At 40.6% G+C, this 27,643-nt stretch overlaps 1 protein-coding gene across 2 annotated transcripts; it reads left to right on the top strand.

Annotated features, from left to right (window-relative positions):
- The first annotated feature begins 6,767 nt into the window (after positions 1-6,767).
- LOC308407006 (PDZ domain-containing protein 4-like) lies at positions 6,768-26,261 on the top strand. 2 transcript variants are annotated; one of them, XM_080898372.1, is made up of 8 exons: positions 6,768-9,412; positions 18,568-18,621; positions 19,101-19,411; positions 19,564-19,651; positions 19,745-19,843; positions 19,934-19,996; positions 20,309-20,410; positions 22,954-26,261. In XM_080898372.1, the coding sequence occupies exons 1-8, from the start codon at positions 9,353-9,355 to the stop codon at positions 24,982-24,984; spliced, it is 2,808 nt and encodes a 935-aa protein (XP_080754498.1). In that variant the 5' UTR covers positions 6,768-9,352; the 3' UTR covers positions 24,985-26,261. The 2 variants fall into 2 exon arrangements, with proteins under 2 accessions (XP_080754498.1, XP_080754499.1); XM_080898373.1 differs by lacking the exon at positions 18,568-18,621.
- The last annotated feature ends 1,382 nt before the right edge of the window (positions 26,262-27,643 follow it).

The raw sequence follows: 27,643 nt of genomic DNA, 5'->3' as shown, positions 1-27,643 counted from the left end.
ACCCCTCTCATTTTTACCCCTCTTTCACGGTTTGCTTCACATCAGCAGAGAAATACACATAGGACTCAAGCAGAACTGCAGAGAGATTGTGGGGTTTGGAGGCCAAAAGAATAAAAATGAAAGGCGAGGCACTTGGAGAAAAACAGCATGAAATAGTGTGAAATGTGAGGGGAGGACAGAGTAAGAGTGGAGTGGGAGGAAGGTAAGGTTTTCTGGAGGGAAAACAGGGGGTGAGTGGAGAGACTGGCTAATGATATATTGATTTGGCTGGGCCCGGGGCAAATATGTAGGAGTATGTGGGAGGAGGAGAAGAGTCACAGCTTGCAGATGTCTTAAAACACCTGAGTGGGATACGCTTTGTTTATTGCATGCTTATACTGGGGGGAACAGAAGCACAGTTTGTAAACATCTTTAGGCATAAAACACAGTTTATACATATAGCGCTTGCACCTAACGAGAAATTTTAAGTACATTTTAAATGGGTAATAACTCAGGAATAACGGAAGCATAGATGTCAGCAAGATCGCTGAGCTGGAACAGAATGGTATCTTCTGGCTATGAAGGCAAGCACTTAGATGGTGGGCTGTCACTGGGGATCGTATTAGGTGAGATCCCCAAGAGTGGGGGGACTAAGTGGAGGGATGAAGGTGAAATTAATGGCTTTTTCTACATCTTCCTCTCATCAATTTGGTGTTCATGTGCCCATGCACTCATGCCCCTTTGGCCAAAGCAGAAGACAGATGCTGATATTGATTATTAAATATAAATACATCTCTTCTAGATGGATGGCTCGCTCTTTATTGATTCTAAGAGTCAATTGAGAGATTATGATAATAAGAAACATGCTCTGGGAAGAGTCTCACTGTTGGAACGGCCACACAGACGGCAGTGGGTGTAAAATTTAAGAGATAATACATTAATTTAGGAAATTCATTGCCACACTGGCAGTTTGTTAATTTGATTTCTTACCTGGCTGCTGCGACAGTTCCTCCCTGTTGTTCTTATGTTATACCAGATTCCTGCTCCTGCTGTTGCATGTGAAATTATCTGCAATACTGGCTGAGACAGTGGTTGGCATGAGCAGTCATCCGGAGAGAAGAGTTGGAGACTTCATATTGTGTTCTTTGTATTAGCGCTCAAATTAATTAGACCATTCTGAGTAAGCCTTCCTTCCTCCCTTTGGACCGCGATAATCACTTTTTTCTTTGGAAAATTCAAGTCGATGTCTACTGCACTTCTTCTTGTCTTTTCCTCGCTTAAATCTCTCAAATACTCGTTTCTTCACCTACTACTTTAGTGGCTATTTTCTCCACTTCTACAAAACTAACTCTCAAGCTCCCTACACCCTCACTCCACTCCCTCCAGCTCCAAACCCCCTCACAGTTTCTCCTTTCTTTCATCTCTCTGTTACTGCATGCAACAAGCAGCACTTTGCACCTTAGGAACGTGATCCAGAAGCAGATTATATACACTGTATTCTCAGCTTTACATTAAAGTGTTGCAGTCCTTTCCTCTTTCCTTCAGCCTTACCTTCCACTTTACTGCCCTCTCCTCCATCCCTAATCAGTCTGTTGTGACATGATAGCAAAGCCTGTGAGAATTGGGAATAGAGGGTATGGAGTAGCGATGAGTGAGGATTTGAGAAAAGGTTGACATTAGGGAATAAGCCCCTGTTACCCTGACTACCACAAAAAGCCATTCATTTGTGTAAGAGGACTTACATGCCCCACATGATTGCCAGCCCCTTGTGATAGGCAGATAATTTAATTCCTTATAAAGCTGAACAAGCCTCAAGTGTGTCTGCTTGTCTCCGTCTCGCCCCTCTGCTCTTTCATAAAAAAACATCATTTTTATTAGGTTTTACTACATCTCTCTTTTTAGCTGAATCTCAGTTTTAAATGTTTTAGCCTTAAGGCTAAGTCCTCACTGAAAGACTTCCAGTTTTTTGCATTTATTATTTGTTAACCTTGATTTTTGTCAAGAAGTTTCATTTAAATTGAGATCATATTTGCAAAGCTAGCATGCTCTAAACCTGCTTCCTTTCCAAAGGCTGGCAAAGATCAACTTCTTTAGTTGCAGTTTCATATCTTTCTGAATACAACAAAATGTTTCAAAACACCAAGAAAGCGAAAGAGACAAGGTTTCACAAGGTTTCACACTGGACTTCACAACCTAATAGGTGATGTCAGTGGTGGTAGTGTCCATCCAGTCTGCCAACAAAAACAGATACCAGGGGATGACGTGAGGCGTACCCAGGGTTGTTGGTGCTGGCACTACACACACACGACCAATGGTGAAACCTGAGAGTTGACTATACACATGCTTTCAGAACTGGTATTACTTACTAATTTTACAAACTCATATTATTTGTTTAACATTTTCTCTGTGGCTGTTGCCTCTAAACAGTCACATTTAAACAGTGAAGCCACACATTCATATCTTATGATTTTAATTAACAATTACAAAATACTTGATCAACCTTTTTATTTCATCAGTTGAAGATGACATGAAAAAATATTTTGTTGGAATTAGAATCCCCATAGCGTACATCTGCACCACGGTTTTGCAGTTTATTCCAGTATTGGCATGCTCTAAATCTGTGTTCCTCAGCTTTTACGGCTAACTTAAACAGCAGTATCATAACTGTTTAATTCAAGCGACACTCTCTGTTAAATATCTCATCAACTCTGATGCTTGATAACTATGAAAACTGGAATACTGAGACTTTCTGAATGTCAGCAACAAATTCTTGAGTAACAATCTGAAAGGTACACATCCCTTTTTGTCCCGTCTTCCTTCTCTCACCCTTAACTGGTTGCGGCAGATTGCCGCCCCTCTTTGTGCCTGGTTCTCCCGGAGGTTTCTTCCTGTTAAAAGGGAGTTTTTCCTTCCCACTGTCATCAAATGTTTGCTCAAAAGGAGTTGTTTGATTGTTGGGGTTTTCTCTCTTTTATTGTAGGGTCTTTACTTTACAATATAAAGTGCCTTGGGGCAACTTGGGGCAAATTGAACTGAATTAAAAAGGTACTGTGAAAAATGGTGACCAGTGAGTCAATAATAGCACAAGGACAGCACAAGGATTCAGAAAATCTCTAGTCAGTTTGAAGTTTCAAATTTAACACTAGCCAAATTCGCAAATACTATATTATCCACTAGAGTTTCACTGAAGATGATGAATTGCATAGAAACATCAAAGCTTTCTCTCTTTGGAGAAATGAAATTGTAAACAAGGTCTAAAGGTCGAACAGAGATCATCATTAGAGAGAAACCCTGCCTTGAGGTGTAGCCGATATCGACATAAACATGAACATAGAAAGGTGGTATCCTAGGTGTAGCTCGTTAAAATCTTGGATGAGTTCAAATCCCAGTGACCTCAACCTCAGAGTCAAGGTCAGAGGTCAAGTCTTCTGAAAATCTTGTGAATAGGATAACTAATATAAGAAGGAAGTCACCTAGGATTTTCAAATTCATACCACAGGTGCAGCAACAAAAAATCTCGCTCAAGTTTGAATATCAGTGACCTTGACCTCAAGGTCAGAGGTCAAATTTTCTGAAAATCACCTAGGATTTTTAAATTCATACCATCTACTGGGAGTCTGAGGGGTAGCATTGGCAGCTGCCAGTATTTAAAAAAATATGCAGTCTGTGATTGAGAATATCATTCACAACAACTAAAAACAAAAGCAAACGCATATGATGAATAATATTTATTTTCTTGACGTACCTGAATTTGAGGGGCGGCGCGGGTTGTTTTCTTTTGCTTTTCAATATAGTTTTCTCAGTGCACCTCCAGTCCTAACATATTTGTTTGGCAATTGAAAAGTGGCCGGTTTGATTCCAGCCATAAACACAAATCCCCTGTAGGATTGCATATCAGGAAGGGCATCCAGCGTAAAACTCAAATCACAACATGCAGAGCTGAAAGTTTCTGGTATATATGGCTTTCTCTGTGTTTCTGAAGGCCAAAGTTTCGTTCACTCAAATAAGATTAGACACAGAGCCTCTTCTTTCATTTTCCCTTTCCATCATTCTTTCATTTCTCTGTCTCCTCACAGTCTATCTAAGCCCCCATCTCATGCCATCGCAGTGCTTCTTTGTGGCACCTGGCCCTCACTGCTTCCTCTGTGAAATAGCTTTCACACTCAGTAACCTCTGTGGAATGTGAATGAAGCTGCTGCAAGGGTCATTTTTTACTACCTACCAATCACAGTCCTATGATGTGACAGCGGAGTCATAAACACATATGCATGTGCACACACACACACACACACATACACGTATACATATATATATATGTATATAATATATATGTGCAAAAACCCAAACAAAAGACCCTTAAACTGTGGTTCTTTTGCAGCTTGTGTACTGGTGCTGTGCTCCTCAGAGCAGTAAATAAATAATGAGAACATGGTTAAAATTCTGCCAGTATTCCATTGCTCTGCTGCCTTTTGCCTCACGATAAAGAAAAGGAAGGCCTCAGTGGGAATGCAATTTCTCTTTTTTCTTTCATTTTTACATATTTCTGTTCCCCTCTTCTTTTATCTCCCTGCGATTATTCCCTTTTCTCTACTCTTTTATGTCTCGTTCTCCCTTAAAAAAACTTCTTTGCTGCGTCTGAAATTCACTGCTGTTGTTACCTTGCTATTCCTGAGTGTTTGCCATTAACATTTTTGCAAAACAAAAGCTCCCAATTCATCTCTCTTGTTCATTTTAGCAATGCGGAATGTGCCAGAAACACACAAAAAAGAAAAAAAGTGAAGCACTTCACATTAGAAAATAATTTGCATCTCCTTTCTTTTAAATTTCTCCAAAGGTACTCATTATTTAAAAATACTTTTAGCAGTATATTTTTTTCCTTTCTTTTAAACCAGTAATTGTCATTATCTTGTCTCACCGCACCTTTAAGAACCACCAAGTTTTTTATGTATTGAAATGACAACTTAAAAGGAAAAGAATTACATGCTAAATGCTGATAAATTACGCCAACGCAGCTCCCATAGAGGACTACCAAAAAGGATTTAAATGCTTTTAAGCTTTTCCATTTAAAAATGCCCTTTTTAAAAAAATGTCAGGACAAAGGTGAAGTTGAGTGGAGATAGAGAAGGGCGGCGACCTGCAGGCTACGTCCCCTTTGTTCAGGTGGGAATGAAAGAAGCAGTGGTGGGTAATGTGAAATGACAACCACTGGTATTTAAGCTGGAGACAGATCATAATGCGAGCCAGATCTGTCCGTTTAAATGCGATGCTCTCTACTTTTCTCTTCCTTGTGGAACGGACAGTTGATATTTCAGAGGATAATAAGATAACACTCTGACATTTTGTATTGAGATGAAGATCTAAAGCGGACAGATTGGGGCTGAATGATGCACATGAGCGCAACAGATAACAAGACGACGAGATCGGCGTGTGTGTGTGTTTCCTGTGAGTACTGCTAAGTGTGTGGGGTGCATTCGGTATTACTGGCTATGCAGCAAAATACATGTAAGCCTGTTGAACCAGACACAGCCACCATGAAATCCTGTTTCAGACTGGCTTACAGCGAATAACACACACAAAGGGGAGGCTGAATGTGTGTGAGAGAGACACAAAGAGGGAGAGAGAGAGCAGCAGATAAAAACAAACTAAGTGGCACAGGACTAGATGTTGACAAAAGGGTGGTCTTAATTAAATGGCAGTTAATAAGGGTCTATGTGTGATGTATTAGAGAGGATTCACACATATAAAGATGGAAAAACAGAAAAGTGGCAGGCAGAAAATTAAAAGGCTAATCTGAGTATGGCAGCATGTCATTCTTGTCCCATGGAGCGTCTCACTTTTCCAGCCTTGTGGTACTTGGCATTGGCGCTGCAGCAAAGGTGCCACTAAAGCCTTTCTAAATAGAAAATAAGTGGTGTTCTGAGTGTGAGCACAGAACTCCACAGGGAAAACTAGGGAGAAGGAATTGTACCCACAAATATCTCCCAGGCTGTGCAGATAGTTAAAATGAAACATCTCCATATGCCTCCGCCTCACCCTCCCCTCAGCAGGTCATTTTGATTACTGCAGAAACCCCTTGTTTCCACCCCTTCTCCACTTCACCAGTGATCTCCCACACAGTCATTTGCATTTTCTATCTTGGCTTTCTTCCATATCTTTCGATTTATCCTGTCACACCTGTTATTCACTTGTTTTTCTTCTTTTCCACCCCCCTGTTTCGCTTCCCTCCTTCTTTGTGGCAGCACAGAACCTCATCTAAATGCACAGCCAGTCATCAGCTCTCTACCTGCTCTGGGCATTTTTATTGGAATGAAAAAGTGCAATCATCCTTTTTCTTTCTGATACATCTCAACAAGGGTTGACACTGAATTGCTTAAATGAACCGATTCCACACTTTTCTTGCACATCTTGGTAGTACAGTGCATGAAAATCTTGATATTTCATTCACTTTTATGTGGCGTTGCTCGTTATCTTGTCCTGTCCTGCCGAAACAGAGCGCATAGACTTTCTAGTGCTTGCTCTCTTGCCTGCAGACAAGCAGACCAAGAGAGGCAGGGGAGAGGAGAGTGTAAGGAGGAGGGAGAGGGTAGCAAATGAGGTGTGGGTAAAAATTATGGGGGACTGGAAAAGAGAGCAGTGGCCCAGCCCTGGATATGGAGAGAAAGAGGGTGGGGGAGAGACAGAGGAAGAAAGAGATTATACAGTGTAAAACCAGAAGATGCAGTTTTAGTAGTAGTGCGACGTGCAGATCAGTAAGCTCCTTCACCGCTGGGGAACAACCGCCTTTTGTTTCTCCCCCTCCACTGCAGTGGGGGGGTGCATTTATCGTCTTGCCCAGGGGGAGACGCCAAGAAGTATCCTCCAATCAGCCTTTAATGATTTCTCTCATCTTGTGAGGCTGCTGACGGTGATGTATCACTGACCTGAGACTAGCGCTGCACTCTGCACAACACTCTAACCACCCGGAATACTCGCCATGGTTTTTATTTCTTTTCTTACAAATAAATATCCTCCAGTGGATGTTTCAAAGGGAAAGACCAGTGGACAAAAGAAGGATTAAAATGGACTTACTGACTGATGTTCTTGAATTTCCTGCAGCACACTGAAGATGGACTAACTTTGACACAAGCACAGGACATATATTTTTACACCCACCACTCTAACAGAAAGGCTGCGTTTGTCACAGCGTGCCATGCCATATTTTATTCTGAAAGCATGGCAGGCTGGGAAACATCCTAAACACTCAACTGCAACAATCATGTAGGACTGACACTCAGGTAGAGGTAGATGATGATGCTGAGCAGGAGGTGGAAAGACTGGGTGACAGTTGGAACTGGCTTGCCTGCTGAGCCTGTCTAGCACTTCACTATAGGTTGATTGGCCGTCTGATCTCGAGAGTTCGACTATCAGGTTGTTTCTCCCAAGTTATCATGCGGTTCATTGAGTGTATTTAGCTTTCCTCTGTGCTTGTGTGAGTGAGGATGCCACTTGGTGTGTGTGTGTGGAGTTTGGGATTACACAGCCTCTGGAAAGAATACAGGTGTAGCAGACCTTGAATAAAGATTAGCAGCTGTAACACCTTGTCACTGGCAGCAGACAGCGCGATGGTACTTTGAGACAAGACTTTCAAACTATGACCTCTTGCTGGAGGATTAATGATAATGCTCTGAGTAATATGATGACACTTAAAGGGCAAAGGAGGAGACAGGAATATGGCATATTCTAATTCTAGTTTTCTTTGAAGGAGGCAGACTGAGGCTAATCCTAAAGCAAACGGGAATTTCAATTCATATTTAAATTCAGTGAGACAGTTTACAACAGCTTTATTTGAAGAGTTAAAAGTAAAGCATCAGAATTAGTAACAGTGCAGAGCATGTCTGCAAATTCCTAAGAAATAAGGTGCCTTTCTAAATGAATTAATTGGATATGTAGGATGAACATTGGTGGTACTTGTCATAAAGAACCTTGAGCTCAACAACAACCCACCCAGCACAAAATCCAGCTGATCAATGAATCAGTTTTGTATTGATTTCCCAACACAGACTGGATAGGAGGTGTCAGTAATTATAATCAATCAGTGGGTCCAACCCATGAGCAGTTAGGTATAGTCCTGAGTATGGTTTAGCTGAATATGAGTGGTTAATAACTGGTCATGACTTCTGACAACAGATCAGATAAATGCTGCAATTTGCTGTAACAATCTGCAAACTTTACAGTTTCTGTATGTTTTATTTGTTTGTATTGTTTGGAGAAGCTTTCTGAAAAATGACAGTTTTGCTGATAGTTACAGGAAAATTGGCACTCCCTCCGTGCAGTAAAGCTTGTAGTTGAAAGAATCGTGTCTTGTTTCCTGTCTTGATGTGTCTGTAGGTGTGCTTGTCTTTAGGTTGTTGTCTGTGGCATGCAGCTTATCTTAGCTGCACAGCAAGGGCTTAGAGATCCAGGCTACTGGCATAACGGGCACCACCCAACCTGCCCCACCTCCCTACTCTGTGCATTTCAATAGATTTAAATTATGAAATTACTTTAAACACGCATTGATCGTTAAGTGGAGGATCAGAATAGGTAAAGAGGGTTCTAAAAAGACACTGAGGAGGCTAAATTATCTCAGCAGCCACACTCAGCAGTCCTGGAAAGAGAGAAAGAGTGTAGTAGATGGGAAGCTCCAAGTGGCAGCGATGATAGCAGAAGGAAAAAACAAAACTGAGACAAATTCTTTGATAGCTGCATTGTTTGCATCTAACGGGCTCAAAGAGCATTTTTGAAAATGTGCTTTTTGGAAGTTTAGTTCTTTGAGTGAAAAAGACTCAGGAACAGCGTGGGAGAGTTCAGCGAGAGTTCTTCTGGGAAAACTTTATCTTTTAGTGCAGTTTTTCAAACTAAAAAGCCACTGTAGCAATTTACAGCAAGCTTTCCGTGTGATCGTTTTTGAAAAGTTACTGGATAAGCACAACATTTTATGCCTGATCTACTGAATGACACACAAACCAGCAGGACTCTTGAAGCACATCTTTTCCACAGATCCAGCCAAAAATCCTTCCTGATCTACAACAAGCACACAAACTTAAACAAGACACATTTCTGCTTGCCATGGAAACAGAAACTAACACGTGGGCTCGCTGCTCTGAAACTATCTCCACGTTTAAATTTACTCTGGATTACAACACTTGAGCTGCAAACAGCACGGAAGAGAAGCGAACAGTGACACAGCCAATTAAACTGTGTTCTTCCCAGCCAGGGATGTGTTGTGTGTTACTCTGAGGACAACCCTGCGAATGAGGGTGGGGCTCTCCCACTGCCATAGACAAAGACCGCACAAAGAATCCTGGTGTGAGCGTTGGTCATCTGGGGCAGTTGTGGGACCCGCACAGCCACGATGGGGTGCAACATGTGTGTGGTCCAAAAACCTGAGGAACAATACAGGGTCATGTTCCAGGTGAGCTGTCTGTCTCCTCTCCTCTCTTTGTCCTTTGACTTTCTTGAATTTCTTTCTTCGTGAGTCTTCAAGCGGAAGTGTTTGCGTGTGTCCCCAAAGTATTCTTTGTTATTCTCTCCCAACTTGTTATTTTCCTTATAGTGAAGCTGCTGCACAGGTCACAACCACCTTTCTCAGAAATCAGCAGACGCTCAACATTTCTTGCCAACAATTTAACTAAACCATTTACACACCCAAAAAAACAACACAAAAAACTGTTTTGAATCCCAAATAAATTTTGCATAAATGAGCCACGCTGATTAAAACAACAAAAATAAAATCCATAGAGTCAGCTCATGACATTAGCTCTAAATTATGTGCATAGAAAGATGTTAATGACATGTTGGCCACAGTTATTTAAACTGAAGCAAATGTAAAGGATAATAAATATCTCTAATTAGTAAATCAAAACACAACGTTAGCACCACATCACCATTTCTTCCTTCACCAACCTGATTTATATTGGTTATATTGATCGGGTCATAATGTGATTAATGAATATAGGGTGTGTGTGTACCTAATATATTAAGATCTTACAATGTCTCTGTGTTTCTGAGTGGGGAAAGATCAGGAGCCTATTCGGGCTTTTTAGGCTATGTAAGTATATTCAAATTAATTGTTATAAAATACAGCTACACAGATTTGTATCTATGCATTTTTATTTAATAACTTTCCAAAAAAGTGTGTTTACCTGTCCAGGTACTGCAGATGAAAATCAGCTCGTATTTAATAAATAGTTTTTTTTCCTCCTGCAGTATAATTTGTATCTTCCTCATATGTTTTCCCACGTTCTTTAAAAATTGTCTGATTATACTCATTACTTCTAAATAGAATTTGTTTAAAACCTTCAACTGTTACCCTCCTTTTCTCATTTACCTACTTGTAAGTTTTTTCAGTGCTGGAAATGATAAGCTGAATGCAGGAAAATTACAAGATAACAGTTGTGAAGTTACACTGTAAGTCATGGTATGTGCTATAAAAGGCTATTTGTCCTTGACAAATAAAGAAATGAATAAAACTAGTTGCAAATAAACATCAATAAATAAAGTTAATTACGTGAATCAGCCCGACTGATGCAAACTCAAAGTCATAACCTGCTTTTTCTTCTCTCCTCCGTTTTATGGATTTTTATACATGTATAAATTAGCCTAGTACCTCTTGAACAAGCCTGCTAATTGATGTATTGGAATAGTCATCTAGTGACAATAATACTGATAATTATGATAATGGTACTTCACAGTGATTACGATGATATGATCTGAGAGAACAGGGTACCACTGCATGAGATGGAGAGATAGGCTGGCACAGACAAAGTAGCCTTGTGGTGCAGAGCCACAGAGGCATGAGGATGGATGGGTTGTTAAACTGGGCTAAAGTGTTGTGAGAGAGAGGGGTTGCCACGGTTACAGCTTCAGCACCACCTGCCAACTGGGACCACAGACTGAATGTGAGTAAGCTCATCTGGCTGTGCAGTGCCTAAAAGAAGCTGCTGCTCCGCAACGCCGTGATGCATGCGGTGACCGAAAAGAGGTCCCATGCTTACTAAGCATGAAAAATGCTCGGCACACATAGCTATGGAGTGCAACACTTGTAGTATCTGTGGCACCAGAAGCCTCAGCTGAAACTCTATTGCCTGCTGAAGTCGGGGTGTAAGCCAGTTAACTGAGTTGCATCTGGTGCCAAAGGCAATGCCAAGAGAGAGGAAAACAGGAAGAGAGCCCAAACAGAAGCACAGTTATGTGTCAAAGAGGGAGTCCAAGCATGTGAATGAAAGCGTCTGGGAAAGCCTGACTGTCTTTTCTCCCCGCTGCTTGTCCTTAGATGTCAAAAGTAATTGATTTGAACACTTCAGGGAGCAGGGGCGAATATAGAGGTTTGAGTGACTTCACAAATCCCCAGGGTGGAGGGTGAGGGGTGATGAGGTAGCGTGCACAGTTTGGTATGTGATCATAAATTCAGAGCATGGGTGGATCATTCCACAATCAGTGACCTTACCTAACAAGAGTCAGCAATAACGACACTGACTGCATGCAGGTCAGCATTGTGGCAAGTAGAAAACACATAATTTCATTAATCGGGTGATTGTGAAGTCAACTGTACTCGAGGGTTGTGTCAGACATAGGCATCTGTCAAGGTTTGTCATCCCAGAGTCCATTCAGCTTGATCAGACACCTGCACGTGCCTTCCAGACGGGTGTGGTGAGGAGTGGAGTGAAGAGTGACAGCCGTGAAAATAGGGTGTATGATTTGGAGCAGGCAGAAGACTTGTCATGTTGCAGAGAAAGATGCTTTCTCTGCACCCAAAAGTATTGAGGTGGTGAGACAGCAAGACTACATACAGTGTGGTCTATTAAACATGAAAAACAAGTATGAGACAAGAGAGCGAACGCAGATGGGGTATCAAAGCGGAGCCAAAGCCCTTGGCTTAGAGAGGCTGATCGCTACAAGTGCAATCAGAATATTATGAACACTAGAAGTCTCATAAAAGAAGCACGAGCTGGTTTGTGCTAAACTGCTAAAAAAAAAAAAAAAAGTAAAACACTTAAGAAGCAAAAAAAAGCAACAGGAAGGTGATCAGAAACCTGCTTCTCTACACAAAATTCAATCAAGGTTATTTTACGGTAACGATAACTGAAAAAGCAAATCTTGCTGTGCAGATGGCTGAATAATCCAAAGATCACGCCAAGCAAAAAATTGAGGTACACGGCACTTAATCATTAAAAAAAACATCATAAAAGAGAAACATAATTACACTTGCACCCCACATTTCCTGGCTTTCCACGCTATTCATTTTCCCTTTAGAGGGAAGCGGCTTTGAGCTGTTTTCCTTAACTAACATGTATAATTATACCTTCAAATTAGATGCAGTCTACTGAGTAACTGAGTCTGTCTTTAGACAATAAATACAGCGTTAAACAGCTTACAGCTACATCGCGCTCTAAAACCAGCCTGTTAAATCTGACTATATCAAAACACTTGCTTCTCTTGCCAAAGGAATAAAACTCATGCATTATACATTGGGCCTCTGCTACACATACGCTGCATACTGGTGGTTGGTACACACCCATTGGCATGTTTCTAATCAATACTGCGTCCTACAGCCACAAGTAAGAAGAAATATTTCGGTTCACTTGATGAATCGCAGAGCTGCAGGCAGATATGAATATTACCAACCATTTTTTAAGCAGCATTTTATTTTACATACATTTTACAGAGTACCTGATCCACACACTCAGCAAACCTATTCCTCCCCTCTGAGCCCTTCAGCCGCTCCCATCTTTTCCTCTCCCGTCACTGTAAAGCAGGAGGCTGTTTCCATGGCAACCCGCGTCATTAAACGGACCTGATGTGCTTTCATTCACGGTGACAAGAAGAAACATGCTGACACTGGCAAGAAGCAAACACATCAGAATCGATACATACCAATGACCAGCTGATAAAGCTGGATAAGTGCACAGAGGCAATCACACCCAGCCGGTGCACCCCGGTGTGTGTGAATGACAAAGGCAGCCGCATGCTGGCACATGTGGACAGAATAAAGACACATCTGACAGTATACTGTAACATGATTTACTACAGAAGTATTTCAACAGCATGCTGTACTGCAGTGCTATCATATTGGAGTTATGATATCATTCACCGATTATATAATTTTTCTTTATTTACACCTTTTCCTATAAATACTTTAATTGAATTGGTTAAAATACTATTTTATTCTATCTAACATCTTAAAACTGGCGAGAAATTGTTTACAGCACATTATAAAGTAGTCAAATATAAGGTGAAGTGCTGCTTCTATAAATCCTACCTAAACAATTTAAACTCAGTTGTCTCATATAGCCATTCGTTATATGTTTATACACCAACATCCTGTTCACAGGAGGAGCTAAAGATATTGACAAATACATCAAAATGAGCAGATGGAGAGTGCATTTTTCTGCCAAGACTGTCAGTTCCCTCCTTCCCACAAATGGGTTTAGTCCCTGGATCAACAAGAATAACTGGATCCCTCTAAGCCTGTCATTTTTTCTTAAGATAATCAAAATGATGTGTCTCGATTTTTCTTATTTTAATTTGATATGTATTTGTGAAAAAATGACAAGAAATCAGGACTGCGATGATTGACAATATCAGTATCAGTTCAGTGACCGTGATAATGATGTTACTGCAATGTCGAAAGAAAAGAAAATAATGATATCAGTCAAATTCTGGTGTTTTCTGGTCAATTAAACACAAAATACAATTGCAGGAGACAGTCTTTAACAATACCCATACAGTCACTCAGTTATTTAGAATAATATCAGAATAATAGATGAATGACTGGAATCATTTCCATGTTATTTATTTATTAGATGGCATTTCAGCTTTTAAATATCACAGTTACACATTTTCTGTATTAGTAATCATGAAACTGGTGTGTGGAAAATGTCCAATTTGGCCTATCTCACAGTGGCAATCCAGATCCAGATTCGGATATGGATCATTTCCAAAAGTTAATCACTTCTAAGTTGGGTCCCAGCTGTGATAAGATTTTCATGAGTAATTGTGCAAACTAACAGATAAACCGAACGATCACATAACCTTCTTGGCATCAGTATGACTGTGTTTCTATGTAACCCTAACAATGTGTTAGAAATAATTGAAGCATCAACTGGAGCAAAAAGGAAAAGACAAACAGGTAATTTAAAGGAGTTAAATAGACTGCCTGACAGACTGTTTGTTACCTTCTCAAGTGTCAGCTGTCTGTAATGCCAAAGGTGTGTTTGTCTATGCCCAATCTATGTATCTACCTAAGCATTTAAAGCAATTTGTGAATCCATCCATTCTCTTCTGCTTATCCTTGCGATGATCAATGTGTGAATACTTTGTCAAATCGATATCTTCTCAGTGTTATCACTTTATAATAAGACAACCACTCCAGGCTTGTCTACTTAAATTAGCTCGGTGATATCAAACAATCGGGGTTATATCTGGAGTAGGTCAGCTCTGTCTCCAGATTAATTGATTTTCTGAGGTGACTGGTGCAGCTTTCAAAGCATGGGAGGATGAGAAAAATCAATTACCAAACAAGTCAGAATTCAATAAGTCGGGGGTGGTTGGTGCAGGTATCGTTCATGCATGCTCCTGCATAAACACTATGGAAATGCAAATGAACACAAGCTTGGAAAAACATTTGTTGATGCTGAGAAGAAAAGCTTAAAGGCTGCACTTTAGATTAAGATTGATCTTATTTGTGTAGGGGTTTTTTAACCTACAATGAAGACTATGTGTGAGATAATGTGCATTATTGTGTAGTGAGTCATTGCCTTCCCCCTTCTTTTTCATCTCAGCCTGTTGTACCGCACATGGGATTAATTTGCTCTTTAAAGGGCTCTCGGATAAAAACTAATTATGCATCAACCACTTAGTAATTCCCCGTAAGCTCCATTGTGTGTGTGTGTTTACATGCAAGTCTCGATCGCAGTGTCAGGCTCTCTCTCTGTTTACATTTACCCGGCCAATTCTTGAAAGCTTGTTTTCTACATCTCTCCATCATCATTACACCTCTCTTCACCTCCTTTCCGCTCCTTATGTCTCGTATGCTTTGCTTTCTCCGTCTACACTTTGAACTCAGCCTCTCTTTCATCTCTATCCACAACATCCCCACCCTCCACTTCACAGCCACCGTAGATACCACCACTGCCAGCCCCCTGCTGTGAATCTCGGAGACTGTTTTTTCTGAATTTTAATATAATTTTAAATGTAAATAAACTACACAAGGAGCCTGGGGATGGGTGAGCAACAGCAGCTTTTGTTTTTTACATTTTATTTTTTTGTGAATGCATAGTTTAGCTTCTAAACCGCAAATGTACATAATGACCCAGTAACCCAGAGAAAATAGAGTACAGCATTTGGAAAGAGTGTAATGGATTGTCCATCAAGTCGGATCTGAAAAGCTGCCTAACACACAACAACGTTTACCCCGCATGAAGTCATCTTAAAAGCAATCTCAGCACCTCTCATTGATAATAAATGAGAAAGCCCCCTTTTACCCCTTCTATCAGTATTCATACCTGTCACTCATGACCATGGAGCTGACTTCTAATAGCCTCTCTCTGATCGTGAAGGGCATACAGCACAGGAACAATAGAAATGTCCTACAGTGAAAAATAGATAATGAGTTGAGTGTTGCAACAAACATAATACAAAACACACAAATTGTAGATTGTTAATTCCTTCATCACTAGTCGGTCATGCAGGGAGGAAGTGTCTTATTTGTAGTGAAGAACCTCATTAAGAAAGGCAGCAAGATTTATGGAGGAACATTAGTGAGAGGAAGGTGTACCAGCAGAAATAGATGGAAATAGAGGAGTGCGAATTGCTATCTCGAGGGAAGGGACAGAGCAGACAGAACTGCTGAGGCAGCATGGCAAAATAAATGCAGAGCCTGGAGAAAACTGGAGAGAGAAGAAGCAGGAGAGGACATGGCTTTAGATGCAGAGAACAGAAAGGAATTTGATGCTATGGAAAAACACGAAAGGTAGACCCCAAGGGATGGAGATGCAGTTGCTGTAGGAGTATGTGGGAGAACCAATGTGGGGAAGAAAAAAAGTGTGGGGAACAGGAGCCCAGTGCGGCAAGAAAGTTTTTGTGCTTGGCTGCACAGGGGAACATTGATTTGACATGCAATTACTGGAAGGGGACAAGATTTGAAAGAGGGAGTGGGCACATGAAGCAGAGTGGTAAAGATGTGGCGAGTCGCAGACAGCCAAGGTCAGTGACTGTGTACAACAAGAATGAAATTATACCAAGGCTGTCTGGCTCAGTAACATTGGTATGCACACATCTTCATTTTGCTGTCTCTCATACGGAATGACACCAAGAAAATTAAATTCATCTACATGTGATGTAAATGTCTTTAAATTAATGGTATTTTAGATTGAAATTTACAAACGTGTGACGCATTGGCTCTATGAGGCCCCAGTTGTTGAAGCAATGATAATATTCTGATCCTTATCCTTAACGGACTGCATAAAAAAGATGAACAAATCCACTGTTACAGCATCCTGTGTTTGTCATCTTGGAGTGTCTTGAAATGCGACATAATGAGCAAGGGGGTGATCTGACTGATAAACCAGCAATCTATTAGTGCCAGCGGAGGCTTGCTGTTTAGCTTAATTAGTATAGGTTCATCAGAAACCCAGCTTTAGTCTCCCATTTGACTCTAATTGAGGCCATAATATATAAAACCAAAATCACTGTATTCAGACTTAAAAATAGCAATCATGACCACAAACTGAAAATGAAGCTAAACACCTAAAACAATTATTCAGTCCTGCTTCTGGACCAAAGGGCCTGTAGTTTTTAGTTTTCACAAATGCACTAGTAATAATATGCCAGAACTGAAATACACTTATGTCTTTTAGTTTTTCTCACAGGGAAAATGGTTTTTCATTATAAATTGCTAGCATTCTGCTAATTGGTAACATGACACACTCCCTTGTTGTTTTTTTAATCATTTTCAAAAGATTACTAGATATTAGAAGTATACAGTAAAGCTAAAGTACTTGCAGAAATGCACTTCACGGTAGTATAGTCTGAAGCTATATCCATCTTTTATATACAATATATATTTTATACATAATTTTCAATAGCTAGTTAGCTTAAAGCTATTGTTAGCTTCCATGCTAGCATGCAATACCATGCAAACGTCTAGAGCCATGCCACCTTTATTTATATTTATCTTGTAAAGATCCAGAGTTTCTTGTAGTTTATTTTTGTTAAATTGATCATTTCATCATGATAATGATCCCAAACACAATGCCAACCAATAAAAGCACACTTAGATAGAAAAACACAATGGGACACTATCCTTGGATCTCAAAATTACTGAAGGAGTACGACTACGGCATTCCATCCAACGAATCTCTTTGAAGAAGCATGGAGAACTATTGCTGAAGACTACTTACATTTACTCAGATATACATGAAATATTGCTTAAGAGAGTTAAGTCTGTGTTGAAGAATAAAAGTGGTCAGACTAAATGGTGGCTTTCAGTCTCATTAGAATTGTGCAAATTATGTTTTTCCTCATATACTGTATTTTAATACAAGCATCTTCCAATAAATCCTGCAGCTATTTCAATTTTCCTACCAAACAAAGAAATGAGGAGTGACTCAAGAATTTTGCACAGTACTATAATTGCAAATTAGAAATAAACCACTGAGTATAATGTTACCTATAATTAGTTGTTCGTCAACTAAAATATTGAAGAAATTAGGGCTATTGTTATAATAAAAGAGTACTGAAATCACATGTTGTGGGAAAGCTGAATGTATAAAATACATAACATTTCATTCTGTGGTGGTAGTCAAGCCAGTTTAGCCTGAATACTGAATGAATCTTTCTCCCTTAGGTTTGTGCAAAGCACTGCTTGGTATGATAAGGATTGTTTTGCTTTAAGTCACCTTGAAGGCAAAATCCTTGTACTGTTTCATTTTTTTCTCCAGTTGTATTTTCAATAATCTTACATTTTTAATGCCCTCTCTCCGCTTTGCTGTTCGAACAGTACATGGACAGAAAGGAGAAGTTTCAAAAGCCAAAGGATATTAAAACAGCACAAGTGAATCAAAACATACACAAGCAGGAGCAGTATACTGTGGCGTATATTTGGGTCTGTTTAAGAACATAAAAGTATGCTTAATAAAATATCTGAAATACCTATGAAACATAGATATAAATGTTTTCCCGATCAAAATTCTGAAAGTGTAATTTGCTGGCAAAAAATTATGTTACGAAGGTTTTCAGTTTCATTTCCCACTCTTCTGTAAAAAGAAGGAAAATGAAACTATGTTTTCCAGATTGAAAGATTTATGCAGAGAGGAATCACCTTTATTTTGCACAGGCGAAAGATAAAAGTGTTTTGCAGACCAGAATGACTAACGTACTGAGGACACTCCATTTGATATTTGTCAATGTTGAAGCTTAATATGCGATTTTTCTCTGCCATTACCTTTGGTCCGCTCCATTATAAGAAAAAAAAAGTTCTCAGTGACCCCTTTCCATTTTCCATCTATTCACAGTTGTAATTACTTTCTAACTTCACCATTTTCCTGATGGCTTTCTTTCTCTCCACAGAAGGGTCACATAAGCAACATGCTGTGCTCTTTTGACGCTGATGGTCGATTGAAGGTCTCAGTATTCGGCTTTTTGCTCTGTTGCTTGGTGTGATGTGTCGAAGCCTTTTATATAACTTGTTTTTACGCTTCTATGTCCCTGTATGAAGTCTACTAGCTTTGTGACACTCAAGTGTATGTTTTGAGTTTTCTGTTCACTAACTTAGTGTCAGTTTTGCTTTATTTTAGGTATCTGTAGTTTCCCCTCCTTCATTTCCGTCTGTGAACTAACCTTGCCCATTTAATCTAACTGCTGATATGAGTTGCTATCTTCCTCTCCTCCACTTCTTGTCATTCATATCAGCATCTTTATGGTTTGGTTTTTACTAAAATTCCGTCTCTGGTCATTTCTGCTTGCTGTTTATTTTTTGCAGCTGTGGAAAATCTACAGCTTATTTCTTCTTCCTGGAATTATTTTATTTTATTCCTCTTCCTCCTCTCATTTTGCTCTTCCACTATTGAATTGTGATGTTTGTTGTTGTTGTTTTTTTTCAGGTGAATGGGAAGGAGTTGACACGTCTGTCGGGGGATCCCACCCTGGACATACGGGACCCTGTGCTATCCAGCATACTGAGGAGGGGGGCCCGCAGACGGGCGGGCTTAGCAGGAGCTCCTGGAGGCCAAGTGCCAGTGACCATGGGCATGGCCGACTGTGTGGACAGCTGCACCCAAACAGACATCAGCTTCCAGCATATGTTGACTCTGGGCAAGAGCAGCCAGCATCCCTGTGGAGCTCCACCCCCACCCGACCCGCCACCATCCCCTCCTCTGCCTCCACTCCTGGAACCATATCTACTCAATGAACTGTGAGTGGGAGCAGTTTAATTGGATTCTGCAGCATGTCCAACCATCAGACCAGAACTCACCTGCTGTGCTATCCCATGCCATTCTGTTCACACATTTGAAGTCGGTAGCTGCCCCAATTACTCAAATATTTCATGAATTTTCTCATCCTCAGCTTTATAGAGCCTGTATACTATGACCCCACAGACTACTTCGACATCAACCAGCATGAAGTGGACAGGCAGGATGAGCTGGAATATGAGGTGAGAGCCTATTAGCTACCTCAAAACTCTAGTACAGAAAGCTGATCCCCACTTCCTGTCTGACATTCGTTAACTTTCTTCTAACTACATCAGGAGGTGGAGTTGCACAAGTCTCGACAGCAGGATAAACTGGGTCTGACAGTGTGTTACAGAACTGATGAGGAGGAGGACCTTGGGATCTATGTAGGCGAGGTGAAGACAGTATCATGAATGTTAAAACTTTATCAGTAGTTCAAAAAAGTAGTTCCCATTTGTTCATAATTCCAGCCGTTATCGTTTTAGGTGAACCCCAACAGTATAGCTGCAATGGATGGTCGTATCCGCAAAGGGGATCGAATACTACAGGTAGAGGTTTTCTAAGCTAAGGTTCCTTTTCTATGCCATTACTTTATGTAATATTAATGCCTAAATCTGAAGTCTTAGATAACCCCCTGGACCACATCCTGTGTGCCTCATTTCAAAAGAATTTGCTAATAGCGCCACATTTAAGATGAATTCTTCTTGAATATTATTTCCTATGCTATTAAACTACAGAGAGGTTTTTTTCAGTAGCTTAATAAAAAAACCCATTTTCCTGAACTGTGCACTTTAATTCAATCTAACATTGGTATTAAGGCTCTTACATTATCTGACATTATTCTCTCCTTTCACTGTCAGATAAATGGAGTGGACATCCAGAACAGAGAGGAGGCGGTAGCTATTCTCACCAGAGAGGACAGCACTAATGTATCCCTGCTTCTCGCACGACCCGAGATAGAGGTGAGGAAATTGGAGATGCAGTTTTTAGGGGAAAATGCTACAAAATTCAGTCAAAATACCCAGCGGAAAAATGCACTGTTCTCCCTTTATCTCCCTTTTTGAGCAGCAGCAAATTTGTTTGCTTGGATATAGGTGATACTACAGACATTACATTAACATTTAGTTACAAAAATGAAAGGTAATTTAGACACAAGAACAAATAAAAGAAGAGATAGAAAACAAAAGGAATAACTTGGCGTTGTGCTTTAGTGTTTCAGGAGGCAGAAAAGAAAAGGGGTGCAAAAACACGATGAGAACACAGATAACATGAAGGGAGAGACAAAGACAAATAGTGCTTGTACTCGCAGTGCTAACGTGGCACCACTTTGTTTCACTCAAGGTCACTCTTCCAGCAGATATGGGGGCACTGTAACACACATCAGACGGCCCTGAATAACATACCTCTGCCAAATTACTTGTAAAACCACAACACGTGTCGACCCGCTCAAATGGATTTTTCATTGCAAAGCTTCACAAGAACGCGCTTCATATGGAGGCAGGCAAAATATGTGAGAAAGCAAAAAATTTGTATGCGGTCTGAGTTTTAGTGCAGATTTAAAAGGCACTCATTAAAATGGTTTAAGCCAAACACACACACAAACAGCCTGTCCTCTGTTTAAATGCGTCCTTGTCTTAGAGCACAAGCACTGGCTGTGAAAGGCTGACAAGATTTATATTGCTAAGGCATTGTCCCACATTAGGATTCAAGTGAGAGAGGGAGAATCATCAGAGGGAAATGCACAAGCAGAGATTAAAGAGATCTGTTGCCCTGTGGGAGAAAGAAGGAGAACTGAAGGGGTTTGCCAAAGAATGAGAATGAAAACGAACCTAATCAATAGCTCGCCTCACGGTCTGCATGCAGTTCACATTCAAATCAAACCAATTAGGCAAAGAGGAGGAGGAGTGAATTGTTTACTAATTTGAGACCAAGTATTTGAAATATAACTAATTAGCTTTTGAGGGGGTGCCAATCAAGTCTGCAAATTAAACAGATTAGAAAAGACAACACCTCTTTATGAATTTAAATTCTCATTAATTTCTAAAGACTGGATCACTCTCATCCACTAATGCTGATACTTACATATCATCAAATCACTTTTATTTTCTTTTTGGCACCTAGTCCTCTCAGATTTTTTGTTTGTTGTTTTCTGTAGAGACATATTGGTAAATGGAAATCAAATGTATTTTTGAGTGTAAAAATCTTACAGACCACTGGCTCCATCTAGTGACACAAAAGGACTCAGTTCAGACATCCACTGTAGTCGAAATTAAAGCTGCTTTTATCAGTACTGCTAAGATAAAAATTGGTCCAAATTTCCACAAAAATTCCACAAATTTTCAAGGTTCTTTTTTTTTTTTCATGTATTTTCAACTCTAAAACACTATTTTAAGGCTAATAATTCAACAGCAAGTTCATAAAGGCAGTAAAGTTTAGCCGCTGAAGTACACCTTTGGTTGGAGGCCAGATTAAAAGGAGAGTAAGTCTGAACTGGAGTCACGGATCTTGTTTTCCTGTGTCTGTTACCCGTATAAATAAGCAACTGCCTCCTTCACAGTCTACTACCTTTGATGTTGTTAAGCTGCTTTAAACTCACCTTACACTGTCTGTGTAAAATACACACAAATCGACACCCTTGCTATTCTCAAAAGGTTATTCTTTCTAAGATCAAGGGACTGAAACTAAACTGGTCAGGACGTTATGTAAGCTTTATTTAGGCCAGTATTTAAACTTAAATCATTGATCAGACTGTTATTATCAGACTTTTGGGTTATTTAAATACTGAAAACATGTCTCAGCCGAAACGGAAATTATTTTTCTTTTGTAGACATGAGTCGGGTTTCTTTCTTTGTTTTTTACTGTATTACATCGATGCCATTTTAATTGTGACATTCCTTTCCTTTACACATGCTTTGTCTTAGTCAGATCGTTCATAACCATACCATCACCCACCTCAACTATACAGTTGACATAGTTAATATTAAACGTTAAATGCTGGCTTGTCTCAAAACCCTCTGAAGTTAAATAATGATACACTTGATTTATTAGTGATTGATCTAAACATTTCCACAGTTCTGTCTCAAAAATGTAAAGCTGTCTACTTGTAACCTGGGAGGGATTTTTGACAGGTCTGTGTTGATGCTCAAGTAAAAACCATTATACAGTCATTATATCATTTTTGTCCATTAATGATTTCCACAAGGCTGCATTTTTTTCCTGACTTGATTAGTGGAATACTCTTTAGTCAGATCTCATGTCACCGAGTCACCAGGTGATTCAGAACGGCATTGCCCAGATTTTAACTGCCATCAAGAAATATGAACATATTATGACCGTATACCTGCTGAATTTCATATTGTATGTAAAAACTTACCATTGACTTTTACGATACCCATTCTTTGATTTGACCAACTTCCAAATGAATAATTTTCCTGTGTTTTTTGTCTCTTCAACAACGAACAACTGCCATCATCAACTGGTGCTGGATACACCTTTTACCTGTTAGAATGACAACCAGCTGGATCCAGATGAGCTGGAGCTGGAGCCATTAGACAATGCTGTCCACCTGGCCAGCTGTCATAGTGTGAAGAACAGCCCTTCTGTTCTGGGTGCAGGACCTGGAGGTTTTGCAGGTGTTCTACCCAGCCACAGTCATTCACTGAACAGGGATTCCCCCAGTTTGCTTCAGACAGTGCTGAGCAATAGCCAGGAGCTAGACAGTGGGGTGGGTCGTACAGATGAAAGCACACGCTATGAGGAGTCTTCAGAGCATGACCTTCTGGGAGACGACCACACTAGTGCCTCCAATACGAATGCAACCAACACACCAGGCAGCATGCGCAAATTTTTCTCCAGCCGAGGGGAAACTCCACCCTTGCTGCATTCCCAGGACCTCCAGTTTAGCACGGACTCCCTTTTAGGTCTGGAATCTGTTAATGGAGGCGGCTTGGAACAGGGGGAACGTTTGGAAAGGCCCTACAAGGCAGATCCTGTGAGGATGATGATGCCTGGGCTGACTGAGGAGGAGTGTGAGAGGTACAAAGAGCTGCTGGAAATCAAGTGTTACTATGAAAAGAACAGTAATGCTCTAACGTTACTGGGAGGTCAGGGGCCAGCACAAGAGGAAGGGGGTGTCTCACTGGATGTGAACAGGAATGAAAGTCTGACACAGCATGAGATGGCTCTCCTAGAAGAGGAACTGCGCCACTTGGAATTCAAGTGTCGCAACATCCTGAGGGCACAGAAAATGCAGCAGCTAAGGGAGCGATGCCTGAAGGCTTGGCCTCTAGAGGAAAAGAATGGGGCAAGTGTAGGGGCTGGAGCAGGAGCTGGACGCTTGGACATTAATGGTACTTTGGTCAGCGAGGAATCCTGTCACCATGCTCTTTCAGATATCAACGAGCTTCCCGAGAGGGAGCGCTCAGACAAAGATAGCACGAGTGCCTACAACACTGGAGGGGAAAGTTGCAGGAGTACCCCTCTTGCCAATGAACAGTACCCTTCACATTCCACACAGAGTCTGGAGGGAGGAGAGTGTCTTCACTCAGCAGGTATGCAGACTCCAGCGTCCACTCGGCAGAGAGAGAGAGGAACCAGAGGGGACGGAATACAAGAAAACTTAAACCAACCCTATTCTCCCCACGCTCACAGGCGAGGGGCTGAAGCAAAGACTTCCAGCCCTGGTGCAAAGGTTAGGTCCCTGTCCAGAGATGGGGGAACCAGGAGGGGCTCAGATGGAGGAGTGAGACGTAATCCCAAAGCTAACGGAATGGCTGACAGGGGTGGTGGACGCAGTGCAGAAAACAGCCCTTATTTGTCTCGCCGTCAGACTGAAACACAGCCGCCTCAACGCTACCTGAGCTGCATGCAGCTGAGGTCCCCCTCCACCTCTGAGCAGCTGGGTGGACTAAGAAATGCTCCCAAAGAGGGCATCATAGATAATGGAGGCGATGCAAGCCCAATGAGCTTGGGTAGCACATGCAAAGATGTTACCCAGGCCCCAGGTGCTGCATCCTTACCCCTGTCTCCTCCACTGCTGCCTGCCTCCCCTCGAATGGAGTGGAAGGTGAAGATTCGCAGCGATGGCACGCGCTACGTGGCCAAGCGGCCTGTGAGGGATCGCCTCCTGAAGGCACGCGCCATGAAGATCAGAGAAGAGCGCAGCGGCATGACAACAGACGACGACGCTGTAAGCGAAATGAAAATGGGACGTTATTGGAGCAAAGAAGAACGCAAGCAGCAGCTGCTGAAGGCCCGAGAGCAGCGGCGGCGCAGAGAGTTCATGATGCAGAGCCGCCTCGACTGTCTGAGAGAGCGTGAGAGGGAGCAGGGAAGCAGCGGAGGAGGACAGCAGGGAACCGAACAACAGCAAGAACCAACTTCAATCCTGGAGTTGTGTCACCGCAGGAGCATGAAGAAGCGGAGTCGCAAAATCCTGGACAATTGGATCACTATACAGGAGCTACTGGCTCATGGAACCAGGTCTGCGGATGGGAAGAAAGTCTATAACCCCCTGCTGTCTGTCACCACAGTCTGAGGAAAGAAATGATCAGAGAGTGAGGGCAGAGAGTTAGGAATATAAGAAAGTGCCAAAGTGTTTTACTTTCAGGATGAGCAGCTTCAGTAAACCATGGCACAAATGTTAATCTGCAGAGATGCAGCAACACAAATTCATGATGGTAAATGACTGTAATGATTACAAAACCTTACACCTGAGTTCAAAATCCAAAAGGAAAACTGTCACGTTCTGTGTCTAGAAAAACACGCAGTAAAAATGTTGTCGAAATGATCATTCATTGAAGAAATGAACTCGAAGACCACAAATGCAATGCATTTTAAATACACTGTAGCAGACCTATAGACCTAAAAGACACAGAATTAAGTAAACAAAACGATGTCTGCTGTCAGGGATTGAACCACCTGCTGTTTAACAACTAGAAACTATTTTATGATCGAAAGAATGCAGAAAAATCAAAAGTGAAGCCAAGAGCCATGCAGCTGTGAAATAAGATGAGTTAAAGTCACTTCTGTGCCATAAAACTGAACATTTAGTGTCCACAGAGGACTTCTCATTAAGCACACCTTCAAAAGAACATTTTGTGCCAGTTTATGTCGTTACAATTTCCTACATTCTTGAAGTGTTCATGTACAAATGCCTCTTTGTTTTTGTCATAAGAAAGCCAACATCTTCAGCTGATCACAGATGCTTCTTGGTCATGAGGAGCTGAGCGGTGCCTTCCTTTCGGGCAGACTTGACTGTATATAGCACATTTTTCAATGATACAAAAAAAAAAATAAAAATCTAGAGGAAAAAAATAAACGGTGATGCACAAAGCAGCCTAATTACCGTTTTTCCAAAAAGAAACACTGTATCATACAAGCACATTAATCATTTGATAGCGTTTCATGCAAAACTAGACCAATACATTTTGGTTAGTATGCAGTATAGTTTATCTTAATGCTGACTGTGATCAAGGCTATTGCAATGCAAAATAAAGTTGAAAAAAATTCCTGTTAATTTGGTCTACTTGAATTGCAATCATAGCCAAGGATGGGACGACTAATTTCCTAACTTATGTAAACTAAAGCTAATTTTTCATCTGGCTTATATGCATGTTTGATATTAAGACAGAAATGTTCTTTTTTTCATGTTCTTTAAAATTGAAGGCCTTTAACATAATGTAATTGTGGATGTGTCTTTCTATGACTTTGCTCAAAATCCTAGCATAGAAAAAAGAAAACATGGTGTACTCGTCTGTTCAATATTGTGAAATCCAGTGTCTGTCATTTTACAGTGAAAGCTTTTCTAAATAAATGCTGTGATCATCTTACTAATCATTTGAGAAGTCTGTCCATCCTTATCCTCATCTAAACAACCTTTCATCCAATAAATAAATTAAAATGAATATAATAATAATAATAATAATACAAAGCATTGTGTTAATGGAACTAGAGCATTAAGGCGAAACTTTCTCATGTGTTTTAGCATAGTCAGCATACTGTTCATGTTTTAATTCAGTAGTTCAAAACTGGACCCTTTTCTTATATTACTCATCTCAAGTATGGACCCTTCCACACATATATGGCAGTATGTAGTTCACATGTTTGAACTATAGGCAAAAATAAAGGGTAAATGAATAATGACACGCTAACCTATAAAAATTTGTATTTAGCAGTTGTTTAAATGAACTAATGATGAAGTGAGGAAGCCTGCTCCAAAGTTCAGGTGACAAAGCCTGAAAAGCATGGTTAATAGACCCGGACCAGATGATCGGAGAGAAGGAATAAGCTATAATAAGGTCTCAGTTGCTCTGCTACACACAGGAGTGTGGCCAAGTAGAGTTTTATATTTTGCCGTGGAAGACCCGAAGTCTTCCACGGCATGCATTTTTAATTTCCCTTTGATATTTGGGCTGATTCGGATGATCGATAGATTTTTTTGTTTTCTACACAATTTTTGTTTGTAAGAAAACTCAGCCACATATGAGGATATTTGTTTAAAATTTCGATAGAACAGTAACAGTATAATGTCCTCGTAAGTGGATATCAGGCCCTTGTAGAGCAAAATTGAGTATTTTGGTCTTATTAATGCAAAATGTGATGTCCACATATGTGGATGCCAGGTCCTAGGAGGTTAATTTATAACATTTGAAAATGCATTCAAAATTTCACTGGAAGCCAATAAAGGGACGCACGAAGAGGAGTGAGATTTCAAAATTATTTGGTGCCATTAAAGGTTTGATTTTTGCTTTGTTTCTTATGGAAGAAACAAGACTTATATGGAGCAAATATGATATGAAGACATTCAATAACATTCAGTTCAACCAAACAAGTTTGTGCTTTGGTTAATGATATTACATGATGATTCTATGGCATTTACATAAAGTGGCTTGAGGAAACTGTTGTTGCTGAATTAGAAAAACCCCGTCACATAACCTCCCATGAGCAAGCACCTGGTGATAGTGGGATGAATAAACTCACTTTGAAGAGTAAGAAACATCAGACAGGACCAGGGGAGGGGACGGGCTCCCTTCAGGAGATCCAATTAGTAATGGCAATAACAATGAAGATCCACTTCAAAGAAAAGTTTCAATTTGAATATTAAATTTCTCATACTATAATGCACTCACTATGCAGTGGTGGCAGTACTGCATATGTACTATTTTTATTCTTTATCCTGCTGCTGTAACACAGTA

Source organism: Rhamphochromis sp. 'chilingali', assembly GCF_963969265.1.
Source record: "Rhamphochromis sp. 'chilingali' genome assembly, chromosome: 12".
Taxonomy (NCBI): Eukaryota; Metazoa; Chordata; class Actinopteri; order Cichliformes; family Cichlidae; genus Rhamphochromis; species Rhamphochromis sp. 'chilingali'.
The sequence above is the reverse complement of the archived record's forward strand: the minus strand, read 5'-3'. Positions and strand labels throughout refer to the sequence as shown.